This window comes from Megalobrama amblycephala, linkage group LG19 (genome assembly GCF_018812025.1).
Source record: "Megalobrama amblycephala isolate DHTTF-2021 linkage group LG19, ASM1881202v1, whole genome shotgun sequence".
Lineage (NCBI taxonomy): Eukaryota > Metazoa > Chordata > Actinopteri > Cypriniformes > Xenocyprididae > Megalobrama > Megalobrama amblycephala.
The window spans coordinates 35,707,136-35,723,976 of NC_063062.1; the positions used below are offsets into that span (position 1 = coordinate 35,707,136).

The 16,841-nt window shown below is 34.1% G+C and overlaps 1 protein-coding gene across 3 annotated transcripts in view; it reads left to right on the forward strand.

Annotated features, from left to right (window-relative positions):
• Positions 1–16,841, forward strand: part of ppp1r37 (protein phosphatase 1, regulatory subunit 37) — a 64,820-nt gene that overhangs the window by 17,340 nt on the left and 30,639 nt on the right. For 2 of the 3 annotated variants that reach the window (XM_048169231.1, XM_048169233.1), the window contains 2 exons: positions 8,749–8,846; positions 9,095–9,139. In XM_048169231.1, coding sequence (XP_048025188.1) covers positions 8,749–8,846; positions 9,095–9,139 — 143 coding nt within the window. The remainder of the gene's footprint in view (positions 1–8,748; positions 8,847–9,094; positions 9,140–16,841) is intronic. The other variant, XM_048169232.1, reaches the window with a different exon arrangement.

Here is a 16,841-nt window from a genome sequence, read left to right on the forward strand (position 1 = left end):
ACCACAAAATGACTTAATTGACCTTTTCCCCCAGATATTCCCAATGTAACTTTGCTAGTATCATGACTCTCATAGTGCTCTACAGTTTTTATCTTCTCTTATGATAAAATCAATTCAATTTTTTTCTTTCTTTATTGATAGTCATGTAATACACAGGATAATGATGATCAGGACCATGGTGTGAAGTGTACCAGCTGACTCTGGGTTGTTCTTTATATTATCTACTGTGATGTGTCTTCTGGAGTGGGGTGTCCATTCCCGCTCCTGGAGAAGTTCAGCTATAAACCCAATTAAACACTCCTGAACCAGCTAATCAAGGTCTTACTTGGCATACTAAAAACTTCCAGGCAGGTGAGTTGAGGCAAGTTGTAGCTAAACTCTGCAGGAGAGTGGCCCTCCAGGACTGAGTTCGGACTTTGCTTGTTACGTTGCTGATAAAACCATGTAATTGAACTGTTAAATAATGACCACTTTCACTCAGGGCAATCTTCAGTAAGTAATGCTTATTTCCTGTGAGGTTAGTTGTGCACTCAAAAGGTTTTTTCCTCCACCACTTTTGTCTTGTAAGTGCTGTTTTATAAGCTGCTGTGACTGGTTGACAGCTCAATCTGATCGGACTAGGGTTGTGCCGATCTTTTTCACTATCATTAATGTGTGGTCTACAAGAGAAATGTTAAGCAAATAAACTAAGAGAGTTGATGTACCGTTATCAACATTGAGGTAGATTCAGCTCTCGTCGTGTCTGAGAGAATTAACGTGCCATGCAGCGTCAGATGCCAAAAGCGCGGTCAGTTTTGCTTTCACTTCACTTTCAGGGAATAATTGACAGTGGTTACCACTTTTCCACCATGGCAGTTTGAGTGCTGGATCAGAGCCAGAGCCTAGTTTCAAATCAGTTATTTATCTTTATCGCACCCAAAGCACGAGCTCTGAACCAGGAAAAGTGCTTCGTAAGTAGCACCAAAACATTGCTGGTCTAGAAGTAATGCCGCGTTCGAGGCAACCCGTAACCTGTGTTTTGGGCCGCCCATGTATAATAACGGCCGCCCAAGTATATTTATTTATTATTTTTATCCTCTTATACTTTTATATCCGCGCAAAATAATGAAACCATCCGCAATCGTTAAACTAGTCGTTTCATACCTGCTCGTTGTGCGTCAGAACTGTTTAATCCCGCTGACATTCCCACAGGCGCTGCATTTTGCAAAATCACAAGGGGGCGCTGTTGCGCTTTCTACAAGCTCGCGCAACAGCGCTTCAGACTGCTTCAAAGTGATTCTCAATCAATGAAAAGCGCAGATTTATGCCAAGCGATTGCCAATGAACTCAAGTTGATGAATTATTACAAAGTCTACTTTATGGCCTTTATATAAAATGTTTTAGACGATTGTAAGAATCTGAAGGATCAGCCTGCAATAGTACAGACATTTCAAAATAAGAGTCCCGGTGTATTTCGGGCTTGTTTATAATTAAAAGTCACACGCTAAGTTTTTTCTTTTTCTTTTGGGCATTATTGGTATTTTGGTTACACAATAAATTGTATTTAATTTGATTTCCATTTAATTCATAGTAAATTATTGTAGTCTCTTCCACAGGAAGAAAAGACTAAGAACATTATTTGAGACATATGTTATTCATTTTATAAATTTTACTAGTAAAGTCTGTGTCCCATTCACTGAGAGAGACACTATATGACAGCAAGGAGAACATAGGAAAAGGTGAACCATTTAAATGCTGTAATTTTGCATAATTTACAATGCATAATAATGCATAATATTAGTATGTAATTAAATGTAATATGCTATGTAATTAAAATTAATTTCAATGAATAAAAATACTGTTAAAAATCACACATTATTTGTTTGTCACATGTAGTAGACCATTTTTGTGCCATGGGTAATAGGAGGATTTTTCGCCCGGCTACCACCACAAGTATATTTCAAACCTGTGGGAAGCACGGAAAGGTATAACAGCTTCTCTTGCCTTATGCGCCATTTTCCTCCTCTGTTTCCCTCAAATAAGCAAGGAGTAAGCACCTTTGGCGATATATTATTGTTAATGAGCATAAGCCCCGTACGGTCTGCCATGTTGGTTTGTTTACACTTTTACGCAGTTTGGCGTGACTTTCCTGGAATGCTACAAAGTCGTGAGTCGTGATTTGAAGTCGTGACTTACGGGCTCAAAATCCTGCCTGGAACGCAGCATAAGAACCGCTTGTGTCGGGCTGGGAGCGGGGTTACCGTGACCAACAAGACAAACAGAAATTTGTGACCAACATTTTTGAAATGGCAGCTAATCGAGCTAATAGCAGCTCGATTGTAATCTCCATCTATACAAATTACGGCAAGCTGCAAGAATGCATTGGATTCGCCGTTTTGGATTTTTAATGCGTTTCTGAAAGATGTGACGTATACAGTGGCGTAAGACCTGTCATTGGCTCTGTGGAGGCTCTCTAGCCCACGGAAAGGCAAACCGGTTCTTAGAGGGCTTGTCAGTCGAACCAACTCCAAACCGGCACTAGCACTAGCTCTGAACTAGCTCCCAGTTCATGCTGGTGGAAAAGACCTCCGACATAACTCTCGTGCAAAGTTTACAAATTGCATTTTGGGTGAAATATTTCTATGTGACGTGACATTTTTCTTCATCGTCAACTTCATCTTTGCTTGCAAAATGAATTTCCTGCGATAACAAAACAGAGTAATGATTAAGTAAATTAATGATCAAATAAGTAAACTATTGCACCACCTCCCCCCGCCAGCAATAATATTGTGTATCGGTGATCTCACAGGCTGACAATAGGACGTTATGGCAAATTTGTGGGTAAACAGTAACCACTTTTTTAACCATGTTTTTGTTGTAATTGTTGGGCATTGGTTTGGTATTGCTTGCATATTAAATTCTGTAGGCTGGATTAAATAAGTATTGCTGAAACATCAGAAGGAGTTCCAGGGCTCCACTCATGGAGAATGAGCCATTGGAGATCTTTTACAGCAGACTTTAGTTTAATTAGACTGCCTGCGGAGAAGACGAAAGACACACAATTATGCACTCTTAGCTGAATCGTCTCAGTTATTCATGTATTCGTTTTTATTTATAGCCCATGTTAGAGGTGGTGGTTGTGATTAGTCTGCAGCTTATTAGATGATAGCAAGCGTGTAAGGACTGCATCCAAACGGGTAATTATCATTAGAGTCATCAACCCAGCACATCATCACTGGTCACCGGTGCTCTGTGGTACGTTCGTGTGTGCAAAAAAAACAACAATAGAAACTTTATAGCACTTTGACTCTGTGGGTGTTAAATGAGAAGTCTTTCTCTTGAATTCAGTGTTTTTACTTTGCATATGCAAGGAATATTTCAGGTTATTTTGAACCTAATACATACCTTACACCACATGTGGGTTGCTGTCGGTAACCATAGATAATCATTTCAACTCATCCCTAGTGTGTATAAGGGCAATTCCATGCAAAGGTCAGTCCTACAAGCAGAATGCATTTTTAATGGTGTCACGTCTAAGTGGCATACTTAAAAGTAATGGCTTATAACTTCTACAAAAAACAAAACCAAAACAAAGTAATCTTCCAGCGCTGTTTGAGCTGTGCACTCCTATTCTATGACGCATGGTAAATCAAGACCTGTCAATCTGTCACGGTATCAAACTTCCGCCCAGACGACTGCGTCATCAAGATCAGATCACCTATTATTATCTATTGTTTATTATTTTTCTTTGCTCTTTCCTTTTTCATTTGGCTTAATAACATCTGGCAAAGAGGAATTTAAATTTATTTGAATGTTTATTAATGTACATTGTTTGTTTTCAGATAAATTACTAGTGATAACTAGGTCAAAACAACATATTGTAATTGATGTGTTTTAAATATATAAATTATACACAATTTAAAATTATACCTGTAAAATAATATTCTGTTTCTAAAGCAAAGATATTTTTGAAACAGCAAATTCAGTAGATAAACTTATTAATATGCCAATAGAATAGGGCTGCAACAAACGATTATTTTGATAATCGATTAATCTATCAATTATTTGAACGATTAATCGACTAATCGTTGATTGCACTGATTAATCAGTAAGCTTTGTTCGATTATTCTACTTTAGCAATTAGTTAAAATATTGAGTTATACTGTACTTTAACTAGTAAATAAAACAAAGAAATCACTTCAGCTTTTAAAAGTGTATTTTTAATAATTTTCAAGCCAACTGAATAGACCAATATCCTTCAGGTTAAAAAAATATAATGTAATTATGTGGGGTTTTTTTGAAAAATGAAACAACAACATACATACACACACATATTATATATCATATTTTATATATATATATATATATATATATATATATATATATATATATATATATATATATATATATATGTATATGTGTATATATGTATATGTGTATATATGTATATGTGTATATATGTATATGTGTATATATATATATATATATATATATATATATATATATATATATATATATATATATATATATATATATATATATGTGTGTGTATATATATATATATATATATATATATATATATATATATATATATATATATATATATATATATATATATATATATATATATATGTTAATCTCCCACATTTCACGGGTTTGACTTTGTTTGCACTATGCTCTCCAAAGCGCTGACTTCTTTTATTGGATTGGATCCGGGAGGGCTGCATTACAGTATTGCGCTACAGCGCCCCACTGGTTACACCGCGTTATTGCAGGCCCTTCAAATAGGTCGTACGAGACTATTCGACAACAAAAATATTTGTCGACAATTTTTTATTGTCGACAATGTCAACTAATCGTTTCAGCCCTACAATAGAAACAACTCTAAAATGTCAGAAATGGTCCTGCCATTTTAAATCAAGTTGAATTAACGTTACAGGAGATCGATTGCAGTAGACAGTTCTCTATAATTCATTAGAGTAGGCTATCATTAGTTTTGTCCTGCTAATTTTTATTTTATACCCATAAAAATAATTTGATCACCTGCTTTTTCCCATCATGGCTAACGTTAGGCGTGTTATCTCAACTAATAACATTTATTAATTAGCTTATAAAGTCCACATTTAACGTTACCAAAAAACGTTCAGTGATTCATCAGATCCTGTAGGTCAGTTAGTACAGTTTACTGCTGAACAACTAATTTTGTCTGTGTGAAATAACACAGAAATCGAAAATTAACAGTTGGTTATATATCTTCAGTCTCACCTCGAAGCTCCGACAGTCCTCAGAGAAGCTGTCAATCATAACGACACGGCCTGTTTCTATAGCATCAAATTACTAGCTAAAATCAAACTTATCACAAAAACAAACAATTGAACATATATCAGCGTGATAACAACTACCTTAAATGACCAAAGCCATCTTTCGGAAAATTTTATTGGAAGTGTAATTTATTTTTTTATTTTGACTCGCGTCCCGTTCGTTTGCATGGAGAGTGCGGGGTTTATGACCTGTACTGCATCCAGCCACCAGGGGGCGATCAAAGAGCCCGCAGCTTCACTTTTCAGGACATATGAGGCCCACCCGGTCTCAACACATCGTTCCTACCCACCAAATCTGAGATCCGGTTTCTATTGGTTGAACTTTCAAATGACGTTGTAAAACACTGTGTCTTGATCGTGATGAATTCCTATAGCTTTAGTCAAGCAGCATGTCATGGTTTTCTCAAGATCTACACATCAAGTTATGTTGTGTTTGGGCTCGTTTGAATCAAGATATCCTGACCTAAATAAAAATGTGCGGTTTACTAATGTTTCATGAATTTACCAAGTAAAACGTGGCACAAAAGCCTCATCTGTATACAGTTTACATGCGCTTCGGTGGCAACTCTTTACGGTTTTGCGTCATCAAATTGTGATCGGTTCGTGAGATTGGCCAAATTTAGTGACTACCGATAGGGTGCTTCTCATTTCTTATTTGTGCATCCTCACTTCCTTTCCTTGCGTCTCAGCTCCATCCCCCTTAGGATGTGAGGGAAGGATGTGAGGAAGGAAAATGAGAACGGAGGAATCGAAAGAAAGCTTATTTGTACATTGCTATATTCTTGATCACTCAAACGTCACTTCAAATAAATATCAATAAAGCAAGATTATGTTTTAGCAAATTTATATTCAGTATTTCAAATCATGTCATGGCCATTTAAGAATTGGTAAGTAGTCTACCAGTACAGCATTAATTAAAACATTGAATATTATACTTCTGATTAATATACCTGCAAGGATAACTGGAAGATGGAAATGACAATCTAGGGGTCATTTGTAGTAAAGAAGTTCAGTAAAAACACTGAAGAATGCTTGAACAGAAACACATTTCCTCTTGAACCTTCAGTCCTGCAAAGCTTGCATTGTGATTGTGTTTACTGTAAACATGTTTCCCGTTCATTTATACACACAGATGTGTGTGGTAAATATGTGTATGTGGTAATCAACAGCATGCACAGCTGGTTTACATAAACAGGGTGAAAATAAACCAGAATTTTAACTTCTAACTATAGTCTGCATGTGTGTCTCTCTTTCGTCATGTTCACGTGAACCAAACAGAGCCATAGTGAATAAAAAACGTCAGTCGAACACACAATGGCTGTAGTCGTACCACCGATTTAACCACAGTCTAATCTGCCATTAATGTAATATTATGGCTGACAATTAATTGTTATACAAAAACTGTAATTAAAGATTTAATTGTCTGTTTGTTAGTCACTTAAAATGTGAAATTGATGCACAAAAAAATCTTAAAAAATGGAAATAGATTATAATAAATGTATAAAAATGGGAGGTAATAAAAGTAATAGTTATTAATAATAATATATTACCACTACTGCTAGTACTATTATTAATAATAATAATAATAATAATAATAATGATCATTTTTATGCATATGTAATTATTATTTATGATTATAATAAATAGAAAAAGAAATAAAAAGTAATCATTGGTTCCAAATATTGTTATTGGATATATATCAGTTATACATTTTGAACATAATGACTTAAAAATTAATCATTTTTATATTAAGCAGATTATGTTGAGAATTTTAATTTTCTTTGAGATCTACCTATAATAATAATAATAATAATAATAATAATAATAATAAAAAAAAAAAATATATATATATATATATATTATATATATATATATATATATATAATATATATACAGCACAGTCCAAAAGTTTGGAACCACTAAGATTTTTAATGTTTTTAAAAAAGTTTTGTCTGCTCACCAAGGCTACATTTATTTCATTAAAAATACAGTAAAAAACAGTAATATTGTGAAATATTATTACAATTTAAAATAACTGTGTACTATTTAAATATATTTGACAAAGTAATTTATTCCTGTGATGCAAAGCTGAATTTTCAGCATCGTTACTCCAGTCTTCAGTGTCACATGATCCTTCAGAAATCATTCTAATATGCTGATTTGCTGCTCAATAAACATTTATGATTATTTTCAATGTTGAAAACAGTTGTGTACTTTTTTTTTCAGGATTCCTTGATGAATAGAAAGTTCAAAAGAACAGCATTTATCTGAAATACAAAGCTTCTGTAGCATTATACACTACCGTTCAAAAGTTTGGGGTCAGTAAGAATTTTTATTTTTATTTTTTTGAAAAGAAATTAAAGAAATGAATATTTTTATTCAGCAAGGATCAAAAGTGTCAATCAATCAAAAGTGGCAGTAAAGACATTTATAATGTTACAAAAGATTAGATTTCAGATAAACACTGTTCTTTTGAACTTTCTATTCATCAAATAATCCTGAAAAAAAATATTGTACACACACATTTTGTACAATTGTACACATTAAATGTTTCTTGAGCAGCAGATCAGCATATTAGAATGATTTCTGAAGGATCATGTGACACTGAAGACTGGAGTAATGATGCTGAAAATTCAGCTTTGCATCACAGGAATAAATTACTTTGTGAAATATATTCAAATAGAAAACAGTTATTTTAAATTGTAATAATATTTCACAATATTACTGTTTTTACTGTATTTTTAATTAAATTATTTTTTTATATTATTTTTTTTTTTTGTCATGTAATGCATCCCATTGCATCTCTTTGACATGCGGTTTTGGTGTTTCCTTTGCTTTATGTTTTCAGTCGCCTACTTTTATGTTATGGTTAATGTCTTACAATAACATGTAACACTGTAGTATCACCACAGTGCAAATGCAAGCGAATGTTCTCTATTTTAGCTTAGCCTTAAACCACCTTTCTCTCTGCATGTACGAATGTGTGTCACCTCAAAACAATAAGTCTGAATGTATGAAGTCATATGACTGTAGACAGCGCTTAGAAGGTCTAGACCGCTTGCTTCTTTGAGTGTGTGTGTTCATGTGCTACACAAAGGCCCTACTGAGAGCGCTCAAGAATAAGTGTACACACACTGATCACCTCCCGGACTCAATGAGGACAGATCCGTTTGCTCTCTCGCTCTTTACATTGTTCAAACTCTCTTTCTTGTCCATACGCTACAAATTTGCTCTGTTTCAGAACCTAGTGAACTGCCTACGAAGGCAGTATTTTAAGAGCAACAGCTGTTTGGAGAATGAGATGAGCCAGATTCAGGCTTTAATTTAATGCTGTGCAGAATTAGTTTCATATAGGTAGTTTTTCATTTGATAACGATGAACCGTTGCATACACTGTATAGTATATCTCTGACCTTTGACCTTGTCTTTGTACGGTTTTATCTCTGCAGCCCAGAATGTGACGGTGGAGGAGATTCTGAATGCCTACAGACAAGCATGCCAGAAGCTCAACTGCAAACCAATCCCAAAAGTGCTCAAACAGATACAGGTAACGCATCTACAAAAACATCCTGGAAATTCATTCAAGTCCTTAAAGTCATAAAGCATCTGATTCACGCCTTGGTCAGAAAGTAACTTTTCCCAATAAGAGGCAATATTTGATTTGCAATATTTGATTACCATAATAAATGTTTCCCTGTGTTGTTTTTAAGTCAAATACTTATATTTATTTAAGCAGTTACTTCAATCAGTTAGAATACTATTGACTGTTACCAATTTTATCAACATGAACAAAAGTCATCTTTATACTGCAAAGGTGGAACAGAAGCTGCATCTGACATGGTATGTTTACTTACACAGACTGTTTAATGCTGATCAAAGGTGGCATGCATGTGTTTACACAACAATTGCATAATGTAAATAGCCAACATAAAGTATGTAAATGATTAAAAAAACAGTAATTCATTTCAGGGCAGAACTACAATATTATGACAAATCATTATTGCAGAATTTTCTTCTTGGTGTTGTAATAATGATTGTTAATGTTGATAAAAAGAATACATTAAAAAAAAAAATATGTGTGGGGAAATGGCTTGTTATATTCTTGACAAAATTTAAAGGATTAGTTCACTTTCAAATAAAAATTTCCTGATAATTTACTTTCCATGCCATCCAAGATGTCCATGTCCTTCTTTCTTCAGTCGAAAATAAAATATGTTTTTGATAATCCTGGAATGTTTTTTTTTTTTTTTTTTTTTTATGAAAATATTCCAGGATTTTTCTCCTTATAGTGGACTTCAATTGGCCCCAAACGTTTGAAGGTCAAAATTACAGTTTCAGTGCAGCTTCAAAGGGCTTTAAACGATACCAGACGAGGAATAAGAGTCTTATCTAGAGAAATGATCAGTCATTTTCTAAAAAAAATAAAATAAAATAAAAATTCTATACATTTTAACCATAAATGCTCATCTTGAACTAGCTCTCTTCTTCTTCTTCCCTATTAGAATCCCGGCAGTGTAGACACTGCTAAGTCTATTACTGCCCTCCTCAGGTCAAAGTTTGAACGAGATGAACATCTATTGTTAAAACGTATAGAATTTTTTTTTTTTTTTTAGATAATGTTTTGCTAGATTAGACCCTTATTTCTTGTCTGATATTGTTTAAAGCCCTTTGAAGCTGCACTGAAACTGTAATTTTGGCCTTCAACCTTTTGGGGCCAATTGAAGTCCGCTATGATGAGAATAATCCTGGAATGTTTTCATCAAAAACATAATTTCTTTTCGACTGAAGAAAGAAGGACATGAACATCTTGGATGACATGGGGTGAGAAAATTATCAGGAAACTTTTATTTGAAAGTGAACTAATCGTTTAAAGGGATAGTTCACCCAAAAATGAAAATGTGATGTTTATCTGCTTACCCCCAGAGCATCCAAGATGTAGGTGACTTTGTTTCTTCAGTAGAACACAAAAGATGATTTTTAACTCCAACCGTTGCCGTCTGTCAGTCAGATAATGGGAGTGAATGAGAACTCGAACAATAAGAGTCAGAAAAACATGCACAGACAAATCCAAATTAAACCCTGCGGCTCGTGACGACACATTGATGTCCTAAGACACGAAACGATCGGTTTGTGTGAGAAACTGAACAGTATTTATATCATTTTTTACCTTTAAAACACCACTATGTCCAACTGCGTTCAGTGACAGCGGAAGTGATGTCTCGCACTCATTGAAGTATATGTGCGAGACATCACTTCCGCTGTCAGAGCGCGATCAGACCTCACTAAGCGAGTGCTGAACGCAGTTGGACATAGTGGTCTTTTAGAGGTAAAAAATGATATAAATACTGTTCGGTTTCTCACACAAACCAATCGTTTCGTGTCTTAGGACATCAATGTGTCGTCACGAGCCGCAGGATTTAATTTGGATTTGTCTGTGCAAGGTTTTCGACTCTTATTGTTCGAGTTCCCATTCACTCCCATTATTTGACTCACAGACGGCAACGGTTGGAGTTAAAAATCATCATTTGTGTTCTACTGAAGAAAAAAAGTCACCTACATCTTGGATGCCCTGGGGGTAAGCAGATAAACATCAAATTTTCATTTTTGGGTGAACTATCCCTTTAAGACCCATGAATTAATTTAATGATTTGTATGCATTAGAAAATCAACACATAACATTATGATTTTTCTGGTATTTTAGTGTCATAAAGAAAAAGGTTATTCAAACTGGGAATAAATTATATACAAAAAAGCGAGCAAAGAACGCGGTCCAAGTCTAGTGCAAACTCACAGAGTTATGCACTCTCGCAAAAACTCCCGTTATAGTCACTGAAGCTGTCTACACTGCAAAATTAATGTCTTGTTTACATCATATCTGCACTTTCTTGTTTATGATGAGAGTTTGCAAGAGTGCAAAACTCAGTGAGTGTGTCACACACTGAACAAAACTTTCAGCTGATTGCTTAATTGCTGTGACTAATCTAAACACCTCTGATTGGCCATTGCATTCTTAAACTCAACAGAAACGTCTGTGATTGGTTATAATGCTCAACACTGCAAAAAAAATAAAATAAAAAATGTGTACAATAAATATGGTTGGAAATCAGAAATTTTTCCGATTCTTGTTTTGCCTAACGATTCCAGTTCCAATTCTAGTTCTATTAAAATGATTGAACAACAAAAAAAAAAACAGTAGTAAGGGGAAATAATGCAACTCAAACAGTCCTTTTTGTGTTTATTATTCTTCTAAAATGATTTTAACAGGCTGCCAATGGCAACAAATTCACTAACGCTTTACAGTAAGGTTCGTTAGTTAACATTAGTTAACCACATTAACATGAACTAATAATGAACTGCATTTCTACAGCATTTATTAATCTTTGTAAATGTTAATTTCAGCATTTACTAATACATTACTAAAATCAAGAGTTGCATTTGTTAACATTAGTTAATGCACTGTGAACTAACATGAACAATATGAACAGCTGTATTTTTATTAACTAACATTAACAAAGATTAACACATTACAGTAACAAATGTATTGCTCATGATTAGTTAATGCATTAACTAATACATAAATTCAGCACAAATAAGATGCTTGAACACATGTTAGATCCAAACAGGTGAAACAGAATAAGTTGGATTCATAAAGACTTCACTTGTTTCTGAAAGAATGATTCAGTGATAGATACATTTTAAACAGTAATTTGTTGCCACCTAGTGGCGTAACAATGTAATCGATGCAGTCGTTATTTGAAGCAACCAGTTACTTTCAAAAGGTGTTTTATTATATTTTGATCAGTAAAGTAGTCATCAGCGTTTATATCTGAATAATAAACTTTTGTATACTTGTGTGATAATTGGAGTATTTGTAACACAGAAATAATGATATTGTGTGTTTAAAAAGATTGTGAAGATGTTTATATCTAAACATAGCAACTGCTCTCTCAAGATCAGTGGCAGCATGAATTTGATTTGAATGTCGCAATTTTATTTTTGTCAAAGGTTTAATATACATGGGCAAATCGTTGTCATTTAGGAATTAGATCATATGGGTGATGAAATGTAGAACGCAATCATGTAAAGATTAATTGTGCAGGTTTGTTCACCTCTCTCTCTCTCTCTCTCTCTCTGCATTGATATCTGACGTATATGAGTAGCGCGAGGGCATTCAGTGCATTCATTGCTATAATATTCATGAGGTGAGACGTCTCTATTAATGTATACGCTCCCCATACTTCGCCCACCCATCACACCAGAACCGTTTTCGCAACCAAAATGTAGAAATTTTGCATGGTTCTGATACTTTTTGAGAAACATTACCGGTTCTGGATAAGAACTGGTTCTCTGTTTCCAACCCTAACAATAAATCTTTGATGCAAAGTGAGCAGATCTAGATGTAATGCCGCAATCAACATTTTTCACTGTAATTGCTACTGCTTTTTTTTATTGTGCATTTTTGCCCCCTTATCTTGGATTTGGTGGCATTTTGGCCCCAAGTCCCCATTAATTACACACTCACTGAAGAAAGGGAAGCTTGATTGTGCACATTAGTAATCTCTATTGTATCCCCATTTGGCCTGTTGTGCTGGATTACATTTGTACTCTGATCACAAACATATAACCTCTCTAACCTCTGGCATCGGACCAGTCACATGCCTCCTGACTCCCTCTGGCTGCAGCTCGCTTACTGAAAGCCTCTTATAGGCACAGCGTTGTAAACATACCATACTGAGTCAACAAACGGTCATTTCTTCCTGTCATGATGACACACACACAGGCAAATTCCCAGTCAGTTATTTGCATGTAGCGTTAAATTGTTTTGGTTAAAGCTCAATGTGAATGTGCCTGTTTTCTGTCTGTTAATATTTATCTGCTAGACTTCCTGTGACAAATATAGCAATTATGTATTGTAATTACTAATGTTATGATTTTCAAAGGGCCGAATTTGTCGTTAACATAAGAGTCTTAATGGTTCAGCAGCACAAAATGGGTTGTGAAAAACTAATTATGGCTGTTGTTGGAGGAAAGTCAAACTTTTTTTGTTAATATTTTGTTTTTCAGAAATTTCAAACTTTGCATGAACACAGAAAAAACACTGTGATGTCAAAAAAAGAGAAAATATATTTAAATATATCATATGAAATGTACTGTATAAGAATGTATAATCTGAGAATTACCAGTATCAACCCCAGTTGAAATCAATTGATTTAATAAAAAATAACTCATGGTTGCCCAAAAATGTCCAAATTTATGAAACCTACTTTCACTTTGAGATGAAAAAGATGGTAAATTTTTCCACGCTGCAATGGTGTGCATATTTATGTTTATCAACAAAATTCATTCCCAAAAGTGTGTGATAAAGTCTCCATAAAATCATGTGTAAAGCCCAGTGTTGGGTACGTTACTCTTAAAAAAAAATAAATAAAAAAATAAAAAAAATAAAAGTTATGTTACTAATTACATCTTCAACAGTGTAATTTGATTACTGGACTAATTATTCTCTCTAAAAAGTATTGCATTACTTAGGGGATTTAGAAAGTAATTAGTTGAACAATATGAGATAATGACATAAAACTGCTTTTTTAATTCTTTTAAATAAATAATATAAAATTGCATAAATTATTCTTGAACCAACCAAAGTATGTAAAAGGAGAAAGCTACATTAAAATCATACATTTTAACATTAGAATTACATTTTTTATGTTAAATCCTCTATTGTTTTATATAGAATTGTTCTATAGTCTATACAGAATGTAATGCAATTACATCAGAAGTAATTGTAATTAAATAACAGAAATTTAATTTACTTTTTTTTTAAGGGAAAAGTAATTAAATTACAGTAGTGGATTAAGTTTTTTTTTTAACTGTTATCTCTTTAAAAAAAAAAAAAAAAAAAAAAAAAAAAAGTCTTCACACATTTCCACATTTAAGTTTGGCTCTGTTCTAAAAACTTTGAATTTTTTACAATTTTTATCTCTTCCGGGTCAAAACGGAACCGAATGCATTATGAGAAAATGGACAGGGTGATTTTTAATTTCATGCTGACTTCAAAAATCCATGAAAGATTTCGGCAGGGTGTTATAATGAGACGGCAGGACACGTGCATGCCTGCTGAAACAGATCGATGGCGAGAGAGAGAGAGAGAGAGAGAGAGAGAGAGAGAGAGCTCCCATCTGCTCCTAGCTGAGTCACTGAAAACAGACAGAAAGAGAGAGATCATGTTATCATGGCCTGATGTTTGCACAGAGATGCCAGCTAACACCCACAATCGCTCACCAACCAGCACATGCTGCCGTTCTCCTCCCCTCTCTCCCTCCGTTCACAAGTCTGCTTCTTTTGTATTTCCCGTCTGTTTCTTTTCCATTCCTTTATTTTTCTCTGCAAGTGTACTTTTTTTTTATATAATGTATTTTTGGTGCAATATGTGTAAGCTGTAGTTGTGCAGAAGGACATCAGTCCTTCCGAGGGCATCGTGGTAAATTTCCACTGGGAGTCCCCAGGGCAGAAAATAGCCGGTCATTACTGAGTGCGTGTGTACGTATGTGTTTTTCCACCACCTCAGTCTGCTCGTGTGTTCCTCTCTCCTAATTGCTTAGTCACCCCTGGAAAAATGACTTCACAAACAGGCCTGTAAAAGAAATGTGCTGAAAAGAGAGAGAGAGAAAGCTACTAAAAAGATTAATGCTCCCTTTATGTCTGTTTACTGATCACAGATGGCAAGTGGCAATGTGTGTGTATGTATATACAGTACAGTCCAAAAGTTTGGAACCACTAAGATTTTTAATGTTTTTAAAAGAAGTTTCGTCTGCTCACCAAGGCTACATTTATTTAATTAAAAATACAGTAAAAACAGTAATATTGTGAAATATTATTACAATTTAAAATAACTGTTTTCTATTTGAATATATTTCACAAAGTAATTTATTCCTGTGATGCAAAGCTGAATTTTCAGCATCATTACTCCAGTCTTCAGTGTCACATGATCCTTCAGAAATCATTCTAATATGCTGATCTCCTGCTCAAGAAACATTTAATGTGTACAATTGTACAAAATATTTGTGTACAATATTTTTTTTCAGGATTATTTGATGAATAGAAAGTTCAAAAGAACAGTGTTTATCTGAAATCTAATCTTTTGTAACATTATAAATGTCTTTACTGCCACTTTTGATTGATTTAATGCATCCTTGCTGAATAAAAGTATTCATTTCTTTAATTTCTTTTCAAAAAAATAAAAATAAAAATTCTTACTGACCCCAAACTTTTGAACGGTAGTGTATAATGCTACACAAGCTTTGTATTTCAGATAAATGCTGTTCTTTTGAACTTTCTATTCATCGAGGAATCCTGAAAAAAAAGTACACAACTGTTTTCAACATTGAAAATAATCATAAATGTTTCTTGAGCAGCAGATCAGCATATTAGAATGATTTCTGAAGGATCATGTGACACTGAAGACTGGAGTAATGATGCTGAAAATTCAGCTTTGCATCACAGGAATAAATTACTTTGTGAAATATATTCAAATAGAAAACAGTTATTTTAAATTGTAATAATATTTCACAATATTACTGTTTTTACTGTATTTTTAATTAAATAAATGTAGCCTTGGTGAGCAGACGAAACTTCTTTTAAAAACATTAAAAATCTTAGTGGTTCCAAACTTTTGGACTGTACTGTATATATGTGTGTGTGTATATATATATATATATATATAATGTGACCAGTCACGGAAAGTAGGGACACAAGTCGGTTCTGGGGCATTTTGAGTTATTCACAGATTCTAAAAGTGTAGTCTCCAAGCTTTCCAATGATGTGTGACACATGGAAATCTGATAATATTTGGAGAAGTTGTGGCCATTTGAAGGTAGTCACTCAAGAAAGCTCTATAGGGAGAAAAACGCCTCTAAAGTTGCAGTTCTCGCCTGTTCTCACCTGCTGGGAGTGACAATAGGGCTCATTTACATCTCATTTAGATAAGCCATACCCCCTGTAAAGCTGCATGGACCGCATACTATTAATAATAAAGGTTAATGTGCATTGTAAATGTCAGTAATTTATCTTTTTTGACTTTTATAAAAATGATTTAGAGGCTGAAATATGTGACTTTTTTTGTCAAAACTCTATTTGAACTTGTGCATTGTAGATAACATGTTGCAAGACACTCCTTTAAAATCTGCCCATCATTTTTTATGTTATTATTTTAATGTTTATGTAAAGAAAAAGTACATATTGATGCTAATTTTATTTGTTATTTGCTGGTTTTCCACATAAAACTTGGTGAATTGACTTTTTGAACAGGATTCTGTGATAACCGTGATCATTTTGGTCACTATAATCATGAAATGAAATGTTCTCACCTGAGAAGCCTGTTAAAGAAGAATAGGCAATCCAGGAAATAACTGGACTAACAGAGGCCAGAGATCGCTAACTATGGCTATTCAAAACACTTTTCAAGACAATAAATACACGATTGAGACGATGAATGCATGTATTGACTGAATTTGCGTCTGAATAGCGCTCGCTCCGTGGGCGTGGC